The sequence below is a fragment of the Chaetura pelagica genome, unplaced genomic scaffold, assembly GCF_000747805.2.
Source record: "Chaetura pelagica isolate M959 unplaced genomic scaffold, ChaPel_1.0 scaffold123, whole genome shotgun sequence".
In the NCBI taxonomy this organism is placed as follows: Eukaryota; Metazoa; Chordata; class Aves; order Apodiformes; family Apodidae; genus Chaetura; species Chaetura pelagica.
Window position 1 is genome coordinate 11,090,146 of NW_009953295.1, and position 20,292 is coordinate 11,110,437.

Consider the following 20,292-nt stretch of genomic DNA (forward strand, 5'->3'; position numbering starts at 1 on the left):
TCCCTACCTGGGTGGGAGGGTGAAGAGATTGAGAGCATTGTTGTCATTGGCTTAATTGGCAATCCTAAATTAATCCGTGCCAAGCTTATGGATTTAATACATTTTTTTGCAATGTTAGGTATGCGGTGTGTCAGATTTTTATATTTTCTTTTTAAACAAAAGCAAACATTTTAGCATTATTTGACATTAGAAGAACAAATTCTGCACTTAACGTATTAAAGCTGTATTTGGAGAGGAAAAGCACTCACAAAAGCCACAGGCAAATCACCAGAAATAAGCATAGCAAAAACACTCTAAGAAATCAAATACAAATTTATTTCCTAGAGAATCTTTAGTTTCTTGCCGTAGGAGCTGTTTGAACCTCCCATCCCTTTAACTGTGGAGGCTACTTAAGAAATTCTATGTCAGTCAGGACCAACACTGAAATACAACTATAGTAGTCCACTTTCAAAATTCTTGAAAACCCATTTAAAGATACCAGTAGGGGGTAAATTAAAGTTGTATGCATTAGGAAGCTAATAATTTGAAAAATGTACAGGGGCAATGAACTCTGAAGCTATCAAGCACTGAAATGACTGGAACAGTGTTCTGTATAGTTGTAAGTAACTAAATACAAAGAAGCTTTTGTAAAAAAATGTACAACTATAATCTACTACACAATCTAACATAATATGAACATCTGAAGTATAACAAAATATTGTAGATAAAACATTAATTTACTATACACACTTTTTGGTTTAGATATAGTGGAGAGGCAGAGCTAGCCTATGACCACAGAAGCCAGTGCCCTTTATCTACTCTTCAGAAACACTGCTACTTGAATACACTTTAATCAAATTCTGAATCATGTTGGACTCAAGTCTTCTAACTGCAAGCATTTCCTGCACGAGAATTTCTCTAAGCACCTGTAAAAAAACTTTCAGTAAACAAAATTACAAGAAAGAACAGCAATAATGCTGTTTAAATTTTTGAGATTAGTTGAAAAGGAGTTTCATACAGAAGCTGGAAGACTCGAATCACCAACTCTGAAATCTGAACAGAAGCCATGTGGCATCATGGTAAGCATGATATATCAAACTATGCCTTTACCATTCTCATTCAAAAGTTACCCATATTAAAGTTCATAAGTCACTGAAAAAAAATTTGCACAACCTTCTAGGGAATTTTGGAGAGTCTAGTTGTCAAGTACTATGAAAACTCATTACAACCAAAGCACACTCCATTCACTAGACACAGGATCCAAACAGAACTACCTGACAGTATTCCTTGCAGTTGGAAATAACCAAATATAAGGCCACTTATCTCCTGAGCTTCATGTGCCTTCTAGATGAAAAAGCCAAGACATTATTGAACATAAAGACAACAAAGGAGAACACACAAGGAAGGATCAGGATATGAACTGATCAGGAAGGGATAAAGAGCAGCAAGATGTTTTAAGAAATGCATTAACATGTATAAAAATTATAAGCATGCTAGTAATGAACAAAGTTTTCCAGCTAAATGAAATATACATGTGTCCAGCACGGGGCTTAAATATCACCTGAAACTGAACACTGAAGAGTAAACACAAAGAAATACTGAGCCTCTGAGTAAAGCCAGTGTCCCATGGAAACAACCAAGCAACTATATAATGCAGAACTACATCCATGTCTACACAACACACACAAGACCTGAATGAAAGTAGTCTTCATTTGTGAATTTCAATCTTCTGGGTAACCTGCTTTTTAAAAGCCTGATGTTGTTTTAGCATGGTGGCTCTGAATTTAATACCATAAGATTAAGCACAGCTCCCAAGCAAGATGCCTTGCCCAAAAATCTGGGCAGGGAAGTCAATCTTTCTAAATTCCACCCAGCACAAACTAAGCTGAACTTCTGAGTTGGGTGGATGGAAGCAACACTGCAGCACACCTGCTGCCTGCCTTTGAAAAGCAAATCTATACACTGGATTCCTGAGCCGCCCTTTTGTGCTAAGAAGCATGTTCTACATTCACATGCACACCTTCAGCTTTTACACATGCAAAAGCTCACACAGTACTTGGGGTAGCACACTACAAAGAAACTATGTAATTTTTCAAAAGAAGTCACACTTGTGAAATATGGCTACTATGGGAATTCTTTATCTAGACTATTAAACCAGAATCCACTAATAAAAGTACCAGTCTTAGAAACTTCAAGTGTTCCAGTTGTGTACTGCCTTAAAATAACATGCTTCTTCTGCAAGAATAAAAACATGCACTGAAATGAGACTGCAGTATCCCTTACAGATGTTATTCACTGGCTTACTGAAACCTGCAAAAATTAATGTATACTTACTGTTCTTCTCAAGACTATCATTTTTTAATCAGGTTTTGAGACAGAAAAATTAATGTACCACTTATGTTGCAATACCTATTACTTAAATGGAACTACTTGAGAAATACCCTTTGAACACTGCAGTATGGGCAACATTGGTTTTGAATTCAAGATGCTGGCTACCAAAAATCTCACTGAGGACAGACATGGTTACAGATCACACCAATCTGGCTGACATGAGTCTGCCTCTTGCTCCATAAAATGCCAATTAAACTTTAGACTAAGAGAACAAAAAACTCGTGCCCCCAGTAAAGTCCCAAACCAACCACTTTCTAGGAATTATCTTTCACATTTTGAGGGCAGATTCTACGGCACAGATCAAAGAATCATTATTCTATTTAGAGCTACCTTTGGTGCAGTAACAGCTTTGCCCTAGCATTCACCGTCATATGCCATTCCTAACATCACACACAGGTTGCTACAAACCACAACTCTTGCTCAGTCAATAAAATTATCAAAGCCCCAAAAAGCTGTAAGATACAGCAAGCACAGGGTTGACCTGTTTTTCAGAACTACATACAGTAAGACAATGCCCTAGAGTACAACTTAAATCATAGGTGACAAGGGCAGCAGTATACACAGTAGCCACCATTTGTTTAGTTATCCATGAGGAAGCATGTTCTGCCAGGCAGCAGGAAATCAGAGCTAGAAGACCTATTCAGCAGCAACTAAGCCCTCATTCCAGAAACCTGTCCTTCCATAATTCTACAAGAAAGAACCTTAAGTAGCATGGTGTTTTGACTGAAAGCACTGTTCACTCCTTCCCTATTCTAGGCATTCAGAACCAGAGTCTAACACTAAGACATAAGTAACACAAATATTTTATGATAGCTGCCACTGAGGGGGTTGAGATGGAAACAAAACTAAAACAAGTATTCTAAGTTTAAAATGCAAAATATTCTTCCCACTCTTGTGGGAAGCCACTCAAGCATCCTCTTGACTATTTTTCTAATGGTCTGTCTCTTTCCTATGCTTAGCTGTGAGTATCTCCAGCTTTTTGAAAAAAGAACATGCAAGTGTCCTAAACACAAGACAAAGTATCTGACACAAGCTTATCAAGAAAAGATAAAGTACCTATTCCCCCCTTTTTTCTTTATTATGAACCACGAAAGATGTCGTGGCTCATAATAAAAAAATATCTTTTCAGGAACATCTATAGACATGTTACCTCCTGTTAGCTCATAAACTATTAGTTGTTTTCTTGTCAGTCTCTATCAACTAAGGTTCTAAATTACCATCTCAGATTCATTCTACATGTCAGCACATTGATAAAGGTATCCCTCTTCCCAGACAACCCAAGAAGTAGATCTTTTGCAAAGTAACAATAGGAATTCCAAAATTGGCCAAGGCAGCTATAAAAATATTTCCAGCGTGTGAAAAATATTCAAATTACTCTACTCTCTGCAAACATTCTTATTTAAATATATGCATCTAATGTTCAGATAGGCTAATAAAAGGGTTTCACAAGTTCTTACACAATGAACTGGCAGGTTTTATTCACAAGAATGTTCTAGAATATCTTTTGCTGTTTTTCCCCCATTCTAAATGTTTAATGCATTCCCCATCCCCAAACTGTATAATAAGTAGCTTGAATATAAACAGTGTTCACAATACCTTAGAGAGAGAGTGGGAAAGTAAGCACCAGCACTCTTTTGCTAGAGTTCTGAAGAACATGTCAGAATGATCCCAACAGGCATCTGGAATAAAAATGCTTAGTTGTCTGCGTACATATGTAAATTTAACAATACCTGTCCTTTCGGACAGAAAATATATGCAGGACTCTCTACACAGGAAAGTACAATTTCACAGTATAAGTTTCTACACGATGCTCTGTAAATAGTCAGAGCAGCCTGGAAAGTAGCAAGAATGACTCCATCAAGAATACATTCCGTTAATCATATGGTTTTATCATCAAATTAAGTTGTTGCCACATGAAACTTAATTTCCCCCGAAAGCCAGCAACCTTTGTCTTTTATCTCAGTTTCCAACCACAATGCTACTGCATCCCAACACACACGTTTGCCATTATAGCAGTGAACCACATACAGCTTCAAACCAAAAGAAGTCAGTATCAGAGGAGGCAAAGGAAAGAAAAAAGGACAAGAGCAAATATTCACAGAGGACCCTGCCATCATCATGTGATGCAGGAAACTGTACACCCCATAAGATATTTTGCTTCCAGGACTCACTGCACAAGTATTACTTTCCAGCGCTATCTCTGAACAAGTAACCTGGTTGGGATGTCTATCTAATGTACCACATTCTGACACTAAAAGGAGGCCTGACAAGAGGAATTTTGAGAATGACTGTAAAGGTAGCTACAAAGAAAGAGGGGTTTGATGGCAAAACCTACCTGAAGTAACATTTCTAGAGATCATCTTTGCATTTTCCTGCTGCTCCATGCATTACTAATCAGTGACCCACTGGAAACTTCGGCACCCATTGAAAAGCCTGGCAGGGTATTTGGCTTTCAATTCTTCTACTCAGTTTACTCCCAACACAAATATATTCATCAGGCTTAAAAACAACACTTGAACAAGGGCAGCCACTCAGCAGTGAAATGTAAATTACTGACATGTGCTAAAAACCTGGACTTGCCACTGCTAATGAGCACATTAAAGGAAAAAAAGCTCACTAGGTATTACTGCAACCTTTCCACTTAACCCTGTGTATACTGCAAGCAATTATTTAGTATCAATTACAGAACCCATCTCTAAACAGTGAGATACTATTCAGCAGGTGTATTCTTCCTATACAATTCTGATGTAAAAATTAAGAAGATGGCCGAATGTGTGAAATGCCCAACTAGGAATGTGTGCACACTCACAGCAGCCTTATTTTTAAGCTAAGCTTCATGGAAATGTCCAAGAGGTCAGTAAAAAAAAAATCAAATCATATGCAATCTTGACAAACATTAATTGCTAAGTTTACAAAATCAACAGTGTCAAATCTTAGGTGACCAAATAAACTGTTATTTGCTACCAACAAGCCCCAAGGTCAGGAAGTAACTTGTAGCAACTTTTCCCTTCCTATTAAATTCATGTTGAGGTGCAGACCCTGAGAAAAAAATATCTTCTCCAAACAGTAGTGGCTTGCATTTTTAAGAAAAACAGTACTTTTGCCTTGATAGATTCTGTGCAATAAAAGCCACACCACATAGATGGTCACTCCAAGTTCCAAAGCTTTTAAAAATTCAGACTAGCAATGCTGCAAGAAGCAACTGTAAACTTACATACTGGAGAACAGGGAGAGGCAATGTTTGGTGAAAAAAATTCTTCACACTTCCTTTGTATTTTGGAAGATGAAGGGAATTATTTAAGATTATTTGGTTAATCAAGTTCTTCAAATGCTTCTAATATAGAGGGACCACAGAACTCATTTTCAAAACTAATATTATGTATGTAAATCAGCCTAAATTAAATACATAAATCCCTCTCAGGAAAGTTTCTCTCAAATACTAATTCAGCTATAAACAGATAAAAAGATTATCAAACTCAGTTGCTTATTTTTTCCTCCTATCCCTTATAACCTCACTCCTCAGCTACCATTCCTTTGTGTTCACCTCCATTTCAAGCCAGGCAAAAACTCCTCAACTTGATTCTGCCAGAATCCACTGTATTAGCTTCAATAGGGGAGCTGGGTGCAGGGGAGCAGGATGTGTTTAAACAAAGACAATTTAAACAGAACAGGGCTACAAAACGACCACACATACAGTCATTCCAGCAGATCCAAGGAGGGCAACAACCCCTCATGGGCACAGACAGCAACAAGGCACTGGGAGCAGTCATCTCTTCAGCCAGCTTGGTCACAGTCAGAGCAGCAGCCTGACCACAGGCTAGTAACTAGATCTGCAGGAGCTGAACACACAGGTTGACATTCAGGGAGCAAGTAAAATGATTAGGTTCTACAAAAAACACATTACCTAGCTTTAGGAAATCAATTTGAATATTTGTGTTAATTCAAAACTTGATTGCTTAAGACAATCCAACTGCCAACTTATTTTAACTATTTTCCCCAAAGATATGTGTAACAACTCTAGTATGAATTGTTCAGTCAATGCAGTACTCTACCTTATCAGTGTTAGTGATCAATATCATTCAGTGTGAAAAATTCATTAAACATGCTGTGCAAAAAAAGAGCTTATTTGTAACTTAACGTTCAAACAAAAGTAAAGATAAAATGAAAAGGCAAATGCATTCATAAGGAGTAGAAAGTCTTTTAAGTTCCAGGGAATTACTTAAAAGATTTGCCAAATAAACAACTAAACACAATTACGCAGCTGCAGGTAATCTATCAAATTCTTACTCTTAACCTGTTGTACTGGCTAAAGGCTTTCATTGACAAAAATTGAGAAACCACGTAAGTTACTATAAAATAGTGCGTATGTTAGTATTTTTTAGATTTGTTTGTTTAAGCATCTCTCCTATGAGGAGAGTTTGAGAGACCTGGGACTGTTTAGACTGGAGAGGGCTCAGAGGGATCTCAGTGTATACAAATACATAAAAAGGTCAAAGAGGACTACAGCCAGGCTCTGCTCAGTGATGCCCAGTGACAGGACCAGAGGCAATGGGCACAAACTGGAACACAGAAGGTTCCCTCTGAACATTAGGAAACACTTTCACTGTGAGGGTGACCAGGCACCTGGTACAGGTTGGCAAGGGAGGTCGTGGAGTGTTCATCTGTGGAAATACTCAAAAGTCTTCTGCACAGTCCGGGCAACCAGAGTCACCCTGGGTCATCCTGCTTGAGCAAATGGATTGGACCCGAGGACTTTCAGAAGTCCCTTCCAATCTAAACCATTCCATGATTCTGTGAAATAAAAATTGTATTTGCTATCAAAAGCAGAAACCAAGTCCAACTGCATTATGCATTCTATGACCATAGAATGTACAGGACATTAACCCAATGGCTAAGAAGTGTCTTCAAGCTAAACACACTTTAAATAAATAGATACACTTTCACCCTTCCCTCAAAAGAAATTATCTCCCAGTCTTAGGGTGAAAGATATTTAGTAAGTTTGCATGGACATGTTCTAATATAACACATCACTACCAATAACAAAAGCCCTTGTGTATGAAAATACATTATGTTGTAAGACAACATCTTTCTTGGCTAGTAAAGAGTAACTTCAGAATACAGATTTGAGTTCATAATTTGCTGCAATTGGTTTTCAACTACACAAGAGAACAGAGGATATAGTAGTCAGAATTGGGAGAGGGAAAATGGTTCTATCACACATCATCACTTCAATATATTTTAACTCTGTAGTAGTACACAAAAAACCCCATCCCACCAGTCAGAATTAATTTTCTTGATATGTATATTTTAGAAAGAATATATAGAAGTCTTTACGTATTCAATCAGCAGTGTAAAACTACTGAACAGATGATCCATCCTATAAAAATACATTATTTCTTAAAAAGCAGGCAGAAAACAGAAGTTATTACTAAGGAAGTATTGTTTCTGTTGAATTCTAAGCTGAAGCTTCATCTGTCTTGCCACAAAATAAGTTAAAATCCACAGGGTAACAGGAGCTCTTCAAAGAAATACAATGTCTCAACTGTACAGGTCTAATCCAACTGTCCTGGTAACAGTGGAACATTTAAACATGATTTGGAACCAGAGAAGGACATCACATTTGTGAGGTCACCACACTAGCTTACAACAATTATACTAGAATAGGACAAATGTTTTATGTCACCTAATTTTAGAATCCAGACTTGCCTGCATCATTGCCAATCAACAGAACAAAAAGGCAGAAAGTGAAAGGAAACAATATTTACCTACATTAAGAGAATTATGTAACATTAGGCTTGCGAACTTTCTGTTACCACAGTGAGTAAAAACCCTGGTACTTATAGTTAATAAAACTGCAATTATGAAAACAGAGCAAAAAGGTTTTATTCTCGCAACCAGAATGGCAAAGGTGGAAGAAAGAGGACAGAACAAAGCATTTCAGGAGCAATGTGAAGGATTCCTGTAAGCCTAGAAATAAGTGCTGTTGCAGTGACACTGTGTATCAAAAAGGAATGAATTTTTACAAATCAGGATTCCACAAATCCATTCATCTGCAGAACCACACACCCTAATAAGTGTGCCAAAGTGCTGCTGTTGAAGAGCATCTCATGGGAGATATTAAATTACTTATAGTCCACATAGGCAAAAATCACTAATACATTATTTAATCACATGCACAGCATTAAATCATTCCAGAAGTCATGCAAGCCCACAGTTCATCCACTGAAAGTCTCAAATTGCCAGACATTTCTATTTACAGCAAAAGGGGTTTGTGTTTGTGTTTCTACTTAGAACAGTTGACAAGTTAAAGCTTTCAACCTAAGCCACTTTAATGAAATACATAGCTTTAAAAAAGCACAAGTTAAAAATAAAGGCTTACTTTAAGTCAAAACCAAATAGGTAAAGACTACCATGCCAGAGGAAGTTGCCTGATCTGGAGATGAAAAAAACCACACTAAGATTATGAAGTTTAGGCAAAAGACTCAAAAGGACGGAGAGCATTTTTGTCACAATTCACACAAGTCTGTGTCAAAACACCACCATGCATCCTTAAATATATGCATTATAGATTATACACAAGAACTGCAGATACACACTCTGGTATTTAGAGGATTTTTTGTTTGGGTTTTGGGGTTTGTTTGTTTTTTTTTATCTAAGTTTAGACATAAGCCTGCACTTTAAAAAAAGTTCTCTAAATATATACAGCAGCTGCTGAAGATAAAGATTTGGAAGTTGCAATACAGGAGACCTAGAATTAATTTATTCTGAAGCATGTCTTAAACAGGCCACTAAAGACACAGTGTCAATCATCATGTTTTTAACAAAGGTCTGTATAGTTTTCTACAGTAAAGGAGTAACTCAACCTTCTTACTTTCACACTACAAAGTGTCTAAGCTGCTAGTTCTGATTGCTCAATTTCATTTTTCTAGTTCACATCCAATAGCAGAGCACTAGTAATGTCTGACAAACACTGCTCGAAATTTAGTATGTGCACTACTTGTCCCTCCCACGCATTTCACACAGCCTAACACTGCAGATGACTCCAATTTTTTTTTCTGTGAAGAAAGGTTTACTCAGAATTAAATACAATAATACAAGTAACATTCAAAGTTTTCTGCCTCAGAACAGTAAGCAGTCATCCATCGACATTACAGGCACAAAGGCAAAGCTCTTCTGGTGACCTGTTCCCCTAGACAAACACAGACTAAACTTTATCACCCAGGAAAGGGGCATAGTCTCCAGTCACCATCAAACAAAACACCTTAAGCCACCACATGCACTTTGGGAGCCACCTGGTCACTTTGGTAGGCAATGTCCCTGCAGGACAGAGTAAGAAACCCACCCTAACAGCCTTGCAATTTGGAAAGCACAGACACTAACCAGTCACGTGAAGTGCCAGGTAGGAAGATTTATGCATGGGGGGAACAGCATTAGGATGATGACAAAACCTTCTCAAAAATACCACATCTGTTATATCATGATAAAGGAACTTCACAATTATCTGTGCACAGGACTATGGATACACCTGCAAAAAGTTCCTCACAGGTTAGACATGTCCCCTTACAGAAGATGACACATGTTGTTCTTCCTTTTACCTTTTCCATCTCACACTTTGCCATGTACAAGCATGTGATCAACCATTTCCATATACATTATTTGCTCATTTATTTCAGATAACACATTCTTGTTGTTTTGGGTTTTTTTTAATTCCACCAAGAATGTTAATCTAGCTTCAAAGGTAAAGAGAAATAGTGCTGGCTGCTTTGTTCTCCCCTTAGTCATGCTGAACAGCAGTTGCTAAAAGGGCACAAAAGATGTATAAAAATAGGTTCCACCAGGAGCTCCAAAAAAGTCCATATCTTATTCCAAAATTAAATCCTTTTGTTGCACCATGTTTAGAGCTTCTATTGCAAGGAGGGAATTTTGGATTAGGGTAGCAGCTGGCTTTTTCTGCATCAAGAAACAGAACATCAGGATAGTATTGTCAAAAGAATATTACAGATAAAGATTGCATTTGTAACCTTAATTCTTCCATAGGTTTCATGAGGAAAACACACCGCAATGCATCGCCTGTGAAACCAAACATACATATGCAAGAGCCCAAACTACACTGAAGATATGAATCCTTCAAAATGGTATTTTTCATTATAGATTTTGCAAAGAAAGTGTTCATTTAGCTCATTTTTTTAAAACAGTAGCTTCCCAGGGGACTCTTGTAGCAAAGGAAGGACAGGGAAGTTCACTTGTGTTTTTCTTTTAATTAAAAAGGGGAAAACTGATCCCATTATGAGCAACTCCAGCACAATGTCACAATGCATCAAGGTTCAAGCTTCAGAAAGCAAGAACATACATAACCTCAGCTAAGGAAGACTCCTACTTCCTACTAACATCAGCTAGACCACAGAAAGAAGCACTGACTCTGGAATAATCACTGTGCAACCCCGTCATATGCTTGCTTTCTCTCGCTCTTTTCTCCCCCTTCCCTTCTTCATTCAGGTAAAAAAAGGGATTAAATAAAGACTCACTGGGACCATGATCTAATCCCAAAGTATCCGACATGCAAAGAGACCTGACTCAGCACTCCCCCCACCACAACAGCTGCCCTAGTTTGCAAGGAAGGAAGGGAAAATGGAAGTTTCAGAGAAGTATCTCTTAAAGATAGGCCAACCAAAAGGCTCATCTTAGTCTCAGGGCTTCCTCTTTGCCACATTTCAAAGGCCTGCTGCAAACAGGAGAGGAGATAGTTTCTCAGAAGGAGTCTGCATCAGTTTTATATAACGGGAAACATTCAGCAAGCTAACTTAAACACAGAGGTCACTACCAAATTCTTTTAAAACATGAAGGAACAAGTTCTTCTTGAAGCTCTACATAGCACCTAGCAAAAGATATTAGAATTTATTTTTTTTTTTTCATTTTTTCATGTTGCAATAAATTTCACCTGTGCCTTTGGATTTATGTCAATACTGATTATTATGCAATTATTCCTTGAAGGAAGCAGACTGCTTAACACACAAACATATTTGCATAATATACAAGTTATGCACTGAATTTTACAACTTCAGCTTACTACAGATAATTTTTATAAAGCAAGAGTTCCAAGTTGGACAGATTGTTTCTGAACTAGAATGCAAAATAAGATTCTAAAGAGCTACACTCACTCGCACAAACTCATGTTTTGTGAATTGTACACAACTAATGTTATCAACATTATCCTAAAAATTTCTCGAAATACTTCATAGTAAAGCATCAATCTTTAAGAAACTGACCTTGGAGTTTAGGCAATCTTTGACTGTCTGCCTTGATATAAATGCCACGGATCCCTTTTCTGTCAGCCAGCAACAGGAATCAAAACAGACACACATGAAGAGGGGAATGAATGCACCTTCAATGAACCTTTTTATTGCACCACAATGAACAATATGGCTGATATTCACCTCCTGATCGCTTTTCAGAAATTTTGTTTTGGAAACAATGGATCATTTACTTGTGTTCTCCCTTCCATTCAAAAAAAAAAAAAAAAAAAAAAAAAAAAAAAAAAAAAAAAAAAAACCACCAAAATTACGTTTCTGAAGAAAAAAATAAGAAAAGTAATTTTCAATACTCTAAATGTATCCATCATTCTTCAAAAGGGACTGTCTACAGCTCTCTGCTATTCCATGAATCATTTAGACAATGAACAAGAAGACATGCTTTTGTTCAAATCACACACAGTGGAATTACATGTGAAGTGACCCTCCATGTGTTAATTGAAGACAAAGCTTTGCTCTGAGCTCATTACTGCTCTTACAGACAGATTGGAGAGTTTAAAAAGTTTAGTGTATTTCTAAGTTTCTGAATCTAGGTATTTTGTTTTAAAAGCACAAATACACATCAGTAAATAAGAACAGGTTTCACATGTTTCATCACACGTCGAGCACAGAAGAACAAAATAGTGTATGTGCAAGAAAGGGACAGGAAGAAAGAAAATGGAACACCACCTCGTCTCTGGCAACTTCACAACAGTTTTGTACCTTTTGTTACAGGCTTTCAGAAAGAAAAGAAATAGCAAGCAAGTTTTGCTCCTAAATACATTACTTGGGGTATCTCTGAAAAAAAAAAAAATCAACTGGCAGTGCTCAGTAATAAAAAAAGACAGATCTTTTAACCAAATCTCACTAGAGGTTTGCTATTCTAGAGACACTAACATGAAGGGAAGCATGATTATGTCTTAATTGAGTCTTTAATTAGTGCATTTCAGGAAGTAAAGCCAAACTACTTTGGCTTTACATTTTTAGATAAAAGAACATAATTAAAAGCTATTTTGAGACTGCAGCACCAACTCAAATTTGATATGCTTCTAGTGGGCACACCATTTCAGGAATTCACTGTTCCAAGGATGAGTGAAGAGATGAAAAACAGGAAGGGAGAGGTGATCAACAAACATGTTTGCACTACATCCATTTCTGCTTAATCCTGTCAAGAAGTGTTACGAATTGTCATGTCACTAATACTGTAATTTACATCACCAAAAATAACCAGATTACTAGGAAGTCCATCCAGTTTAGAGTGATAACTATCAAATTTCAAACTTTGGCAGGAAAACACACAGCAAAATAGCATGATCAAGCACTTCAGTTACATAATTTTTTTTTATTAAACAACAGGAACTGCCAACTAAATCCAGTTACCTTGCTGGTCCAGTCCAGTAGGAACACTTATAAATTAAGCCAGGAATCTTCCCTTAGAAAAAAAGGCTGCAGTATATGAAGCAGAAAAGTTATAAAAGCTGTTAAACTGCATTAAAATAACATGTAAGAGATTACCCCAGATTTGGTAAATCCTGGCAAGCACCAAGCATTTAGAATTCCTTTCAACTTTAGCATTACTCAGCAATCAACAGGATGCATTCAGCATCACACACAACCAGCACTCATTTTTATTTGGGGGCTTTTAAAAAAGCAAAGTGATCGAGAAGCATAAAAATTTGAGATTTCATTCCCAAATTATCTCCTTGATGAGCAGGTGGTATTATTTACCACCAAATAACAAACTAAACAGTAAGTGTCTGTACTACAATTAGAACTCATATCAAAATGGACAAAGTCAAGGAAGAGATGTGGAAATAAGAGCTACTCCACAAATGCTAAGAACAAAAGAGCTATCATTTTACAGAATCATGTCTCATCTGTGTTTTTACCCTGAATCCAAATAAGTGCAAATTACTCTCGAAACCAGCAATAAATTTAACTTACTGCCTGTAAAACAAGATATTTTTTTCAGCTACACAGTTAATTTACTCTGTAACAAAGTTGGTAGCTGCAACAGCTTTTTACTCCACATTCAAGGTAATACGTACTTGTCCTCACACTCAGTGAAACCAACAGACAACCACGATCTGCAGTAACTACACATATAGTGCCTGCCCACTCACGGTTTTGCTCAAACACTGTATTTAACTTTCTCTTAGCACTGCTCACACTTACAAGCAACTGCATTGAAGTTTTGGAAAAAAAAAAACCAACAACAAAACAACAGTTATAAGGTATATCACAAAACCTGATGCACAGCAAAAAGCCCACTCAAGTAAAGAGGCTGAGAATAGTAATTTTTATGAATTCGGACAAAAGTGAAAACAGCACCCTCTTGGCTCTCTTTGGTCCTTTCAGAGGTTACAGCTCCATAATGCACAACATCCAGCAGAGAAGTTAGTTTTTAAACAGCCTTCTATTCCCATCCTGCAAGTGCAGTTTAGCACCTCCTCAGGGCTGCCGATACAGCTGTTCACCAGCTGTACTATGAATCACCAAAATGATAATTTTAAAACATACTTTTAACCTACATCATTCCAGTGACCCAGATTTACAGAGCAGCCTCATGAACAGTACAGGCACAAGTGAAAATGCCAAAAGTTTCTTACATCCTTGGTAAAGTTCTTACATACAGGAACATTCCCTTCTCCCAAAAGAAAATGCAGGTTGCTGTTACATCCCTGAAATGCAAGAGACATGCACAGAAAGCACACAGAAGTCCCCCATCTTAAGGTGTCTCCCAGATCTGACTTGAATTGGCATCTTGATTCCACAAATATCTTGGAATGACTGTAGGTCACCTGATGCATCACTCACAACCCAGCAAATAGACATAACTTACCAAACGTTTAGCAAATTCTTTATTCTCTGAAAGAAATCCATATCCTGGGTGTACCTTGAGAAAAAAAAAAAATTCAAGCTGATTATGTTCCAAAGGTGAAGCAGACCACTAAGCATTTAAATTAATTTAATAACTTAAAGAACTGTCTTAACACATTTACCTGTCCTAAGTCAAGCTGCAAAGACCAACTGGTTGAACCACCATTTCTGAGACACTTGATCCTTACTTGACTAGGGAGAAAGATGCTGTTTGGAGAGCAACAGGCACATTCACTCCATTTGGTGTTTTGCCTTCTTGCCCTGTTCAACTCCATTTTGTCACATTTATCTCAATACAGACTTCCATGTATATCCTCATTATTCTCAGTAACCATTATAAAGTGTTCTTCAGTCTGAAATATTTCTAGCAGTAATCACAGCAGTGGTCTTAGTGTTCCACCAGAAGCCTCCTGCCTCTATTGACCCCTGCTGGAGGGCATGTCATGTTGCCTCATCAGTCCCAGCCGTATGTCCTTACGCGCCTGGTTCGCTATCCACACCCCAATATACACCTCAAAAAATTACTGGAGTGGAGCGTGGGAAAGCGTGTGCATTTTACTTCTTGAAATTCACATAAGATTCTTGATCGCTAAGATCGCAGTGAATACACTACGACAGACAAAGTATATGCCGATGGACTCTCCTCTTTTGAAGAGCTTAAACAACTAGGTTTCATATTCAGAAACTCAGAGAGAAGGAAGTAGTTTCTTCTTTATAGGGAAGTTTTTGGTCCCTGAAAGAATTCTAGCTAAAGAACTTACTTGAAAGAAATTACAACGCTGATCCAAACTGTTCCAGATTAATTAGTGTTGCTCATATGCACTCATCAAATTTTACTTAAGTAAATGCTCTGTGTACAGTAGCTCTGAATAATACATTTATTTCACCAAAAGAACAAAGAGTATCAGGGGCAAACATGACTACACATTCGTTTTTCAAACAATCCCTGTTAAGCTTTCAATCTCTGGCCTATTTGATAGGAGAAAGGCTAAATAGCCTAGATTTACACATGTAAGCTACCGTGCATTTTGTAAACAGTCTGAAACAAAGACAATTATAGGATGCACCATTTACCCCACCTTCCTGCAAATAACATTTATGAAGCAAAAGCCTTTTTAGACACACTTTGTAAGACATTCAAAAAACCCATTATGGCACTTAAAGGGTTAGTGCTCAAAACTAATTGGGATTTTTTTTTTTTTTCCCCCAGCAAATTTGGAAATGAACTGAAGCTGCTCCCTGGTGTGAAAGCTGAATCCAGCAGCCACCTGCAGGATCAGCAACCACTGCTGCCAGATGCTACAGAACCTTTGATTTCCAGTAGCGATTTCGGACACATTTAACTCATGTGACATGAACTAACTGGAATAGCATATTCAAACACTTTCCCCCGCACACACCTTTAAAAAAAATAATTAAAAAAAAACACTCTGGCTTTTCTGCTTTCTATATATGAAACAGCTGCAGCAGATAGACTCATTCAGACTCACAGCTTGGGCCCTGGTTTTCTTAATGACTTCCATGATGGCATCCATGTTGAGGTAGCTTTTGCTGGTGGGAGCTGGGCCAACACAGACAGCTTCATCCGCCATTTTCACGTGAACCTGAAGAGGCAATATTCTGCATTAACAGATGCTCCCAGCAAAAATAATTACCGTCACCCTGAAATACGCACACAAATCCAATTGTTTCAAAGATCATTTACATACCGTAACTATTCTAAAATACACACTGAAATTACCAACATTGACACATAAGAACTTGCACAACAACATCTCATTTCATTTAACTCCGAGCTTAAGTCACTGTCAAAATGTTTTACTCTTCCAATATATTATTTTGAATTTGATTAAATAAAACGACAAATATAATTTCAACTTCCTATACTGATCATCTATATGTAAATTCAGACTAAAAACTACTTTGTTACACGTAACCAGGGTAGCCTAATATCTTAATACTTAATAACAAACATTCATGACCAGTTCTAAGCAGGCTCCCCAGGAAGTTGGGGATAATTAGAGTGAATTGAATGAAGGGATGCAGTGAGTGTCCCTGCACAGCATCAGGTCAGCACCATGCACAAATTAAAGCCTATGACTAAAGAGTTCAATATCACTACACATGAACCAGAAAATCTTGAGAATTATTTAAGCAGGCTCATGTTTGATTCCTAATCCATTGTATCCTCATTTATATGCATTTGCCAAACATTTTTTAGTCAAATCTGAACTATACAAAAGGGACAAACATTTCCAACGTTTTACCAGGAACAATAAAATAGCTAGGTTTGAGAAGTTAGGTGCCTACTTATAACTCATACACATGCTGACCTTGAAGAAAAGTTATTAAAGTTTAATTACATAGGTATTCAATGTTTTCAGAGTTTAGAATACTTGTCCTTTAAAGATACACACAAATCCAAGAAACAAAGCAATCAGTTTTTCCTCATTCTGTTCTCCTTTTGCAAGCTCCCTTTCAGAATCTATTTAAGAAAGCATGCCATTGCTTAAACTGTGTAAGATATTAGTTATGTGTCAGTACGACTTGTTTATACTAATAGTTTGGCATTTCCAATGCCTACCAATTTTAAGTGTTTTGATGGGGTTTTTAAAAATATTTATATAATCTTCAGCATTCAAAGAGAATTGTTTTAAAAAGGTATACTTCCAGAAGTATTCAAATATGTGAAATTTAAGACAGTATTTTATGAACACAGAATTTTGTTATTTGTAAAAAGTAATTGCAGTGATTAGTAGCATGTAATCTGTAAAGTAATGACAAATTAAGGTTAGAAGTACTGTAGCCTGCATATGTTGTTAGCTTCATTGGAAGCAAGGCCAGAAAAATAGTAACTTGGAAGCAGTGACAAGCATTAGTCAAACAATGAGAATTAATAATTTAATTATAAATATATATTCAGATAACTATAACAAACCTGCATAACAACTACAGGAGTCACTTATTAAACATCTTTTTCTTCATAGTTATTGACATTTTTCTGAACTTTGTAAAAGTTAATCCTACCACCAGGAAGGAAAACTAACTTGCCACTTAGTTTGAGGCTCCTTCTGGGGAAATTCCTTAAATAGCTTCTAAATCTGCTGTATACTTGAGGATCTGAAAGCTCACATAACCTCCCAAAATTGTCACACATTTCACATTTGAATTACTGCTTCTGTATCTCACAATGGTTTTATTTTATCACTACAGCATAAGCCTCGTATTAAAAACAAAGCAAAACGAACAAAAAATAAAAGCCTAAGCACTAGCACAGACAATCATGCAGCAAGATTTTAAGTTGCTGAGGTGCATTTACTGAAAAGCATTAAGTCAGTAATCTATTTTGATCAAATACTATCAAGATTAGCCTGTCTGTCATCCTTCCTGGAGCACTAAGTACAAACAGCATGGTCTTTGGATACCCTTATTTGCATGATCAATTTATATGCTTAAAGTTGTTGTTTCGAATTCCAATGTGGTTTACATGTCTGAACAAAGTTATTCAAGATTAAGCATAGTTAAGCATGTATGTTTTACAAAACTCAAATATTCCTTATAGAAAATAACTCAAGATAGTTAGCTCTTTTTAGATATCAAGAGGAAAAATCCCATACGATTGTCACACTGAAACACCAACAATCTTACTGGTACCAAAAGTAGCCACAGAAGATACTGCAAAACTACTGATTTTATACATAAACATTCTTGTGTGCTCTTCTCCCGCTATTTCCAACCCCCTTCTGAAAGGTTCTGCTGTTACTTCAGTTCTTTAGAGTTTTGACTCTCCCCTTCCTACATTTCCCTGTAACCCAGCAAATCCATTTCTCCTTGTTTACCTTACTTCAAGATGTTAGTGCCTTCTCCAGTTCAGTGCCAGTTCAGACTTGCATACACCCTAATATACCAGACATGGATATAACAGAACAACAAAACCATACCACATTTATATTACCTGATACACTAGCACAGAGCACCATGCAAATCTCTCAAGGGCAAGAAAGAAATCTCAGTTCATCATCACTGGTTAAAAAACCTCCAGATTTTCAGGTGCCAATGATATTGATCAATCTATAGATCCTTTTCACATATAAGTTTTTTTATAAATTATTAAACCAGTCCATATATAATCTGAAAACAGATCTGTTCCTTCTTAGTAATTCATCACAATAATTCTTCTCTCTCAGCATTCATTTTTTTTCACAATGTGCAGTAGTTGATGAAGAACACTCCGAACACCGTAACACAAATATACTATACAATTTACAGTGTAGTATATAGAAACATAATTACACTAACCATTACTTGCTAGCAAACATTAAAACAGAAGCCATCATTTGAATCTATACTACCAAGTGGCACATAATTCACACCACACTTTAGTAAATCTTTTCCTCTGCAGAGGCTGACTTATAATGCAGTCTATCTAGTCCAAAGGTAGTGCAAAGAATCCAGCAACTCAGACACTGCAAGTTTCAAATATATTTTAATAAATTTATTTTTATATGCAAAGGTTATATAAGAGCTTTATTTAAATCATACAAGCCTAGGTATTCAAAACTTGCCTGTAATTTACTACAACTAGAGCTTCAGAAGTGTGATTTCTCCCTTTTCTGTTTTAGTTTACAGAAACAATGTCAACAAAACAAAGCAGCAAGACCCTGGAGGTTCCTGAAGAAATGCAGTTCCTTCAGAAATACTAGAATTGCAAGCTCAAGCATGAATGGATAACAACAAAAGCTAGAAAGTCAGACAAATCTTAAAGTGCTGAAGAGTTTATACTGCAAGTTAATCATACTGGGCTACCTGTGCCTCAAAAGATGCTTTTCAAGCAGCTACAAGGACCTTCTATGTTAAAGAAAACAAACAACTAGAAATCATGAAAAGACATCTTACTTGTGTAACAAGAGTTTAAATTCTGTAAGAGTTGTATATTTGAAGTAGCATATTTCCTAAGGACTAATTATATTGGAGTAACAACTGAAATACGACCAAAGATTCACCAAAACCTAATGAATCATCATTTTACAAAACTTTCACTTCATTCAGAAAGTCTAGACTAAATGTAGTATAATTTGTTCCATCTTTGTAAATCCAAATGTGAATCAGTACAAACACCCAACCATCAGCTCTGCACCTATGACAAATAAGCTACTAATAATATTTTGGATTTAACAAGGAGTCCTCGTAGAAGAACATTAGAATGAATACTCTTAAATAGCACAACTACTTTTTGGATTAAGGTACAAAACCAACTGGACGTAATTTGAAGTACAACAATTATTTTATTGCACAATTACTCACGACCACATACAGATATAGTATCTACATCAAGTCCAGCAAGCTTGTTAATTCAGAAGCAAACTGCACAAAAATGGCCACCCATTTCCAAAGCTAGTTTAGATCCAGGAATCACCTTCATGGCAAGGAACAAGAGCAGCTTCGTTTTTCTTCACCACGTTTCCAGGAAATAGGCATCTAAAGGAAGGAGCCCTTCAGGACTTACTAGCCAGCCATTTTTGGCCTGGACTGGCTCCAAGCACAGCTCTAGGCTGCAGCAACATTCCCAAGTGGAGAATGTGGTAACAGGTATTAAGAGTAGCAGCAAATGGTTTTGAAGATCCTTCTGCATTATGCTTCAGTACTTCAGGACACTTTATCAACCAAGTTTGTTGCCAGGGCTTGGTACCTTACCCCAGAAGTGAAATATGCCCATAAGCCAACATATTTGATCTAACAAAATTACTCAATATCC

General features: G+C 36.9%; 1 protein-coding gene across 1 annotated transcript in view; it reads right to left on the minus strand.

The window, feature by feature from the left end:
- The window catches only part of PCCA (propionyl CoA carboxylase, alpha polypeptide), a 321,407-nt gene that overhangs the window by 221,720 nt on the left and 79,395 nt on the right, over positions 1-20,292 (minus strand). Inside the window, exons 5-6 of the mRNA XM_009997976.1 lie at positions 16,028-16,141; positions 14,500-14,553 (exon numbers count right to left, since the gene is read on the minus strand). Coding sequence (XP_009996278.1) covers positions 14,500-14,553; positions 16,028-16,141 — 168 coding nt within the window. The remainder of the gene's footprint in view (positions 1-14,499; positions 14,554-16,027; positions 16,142-20,292) is intronic.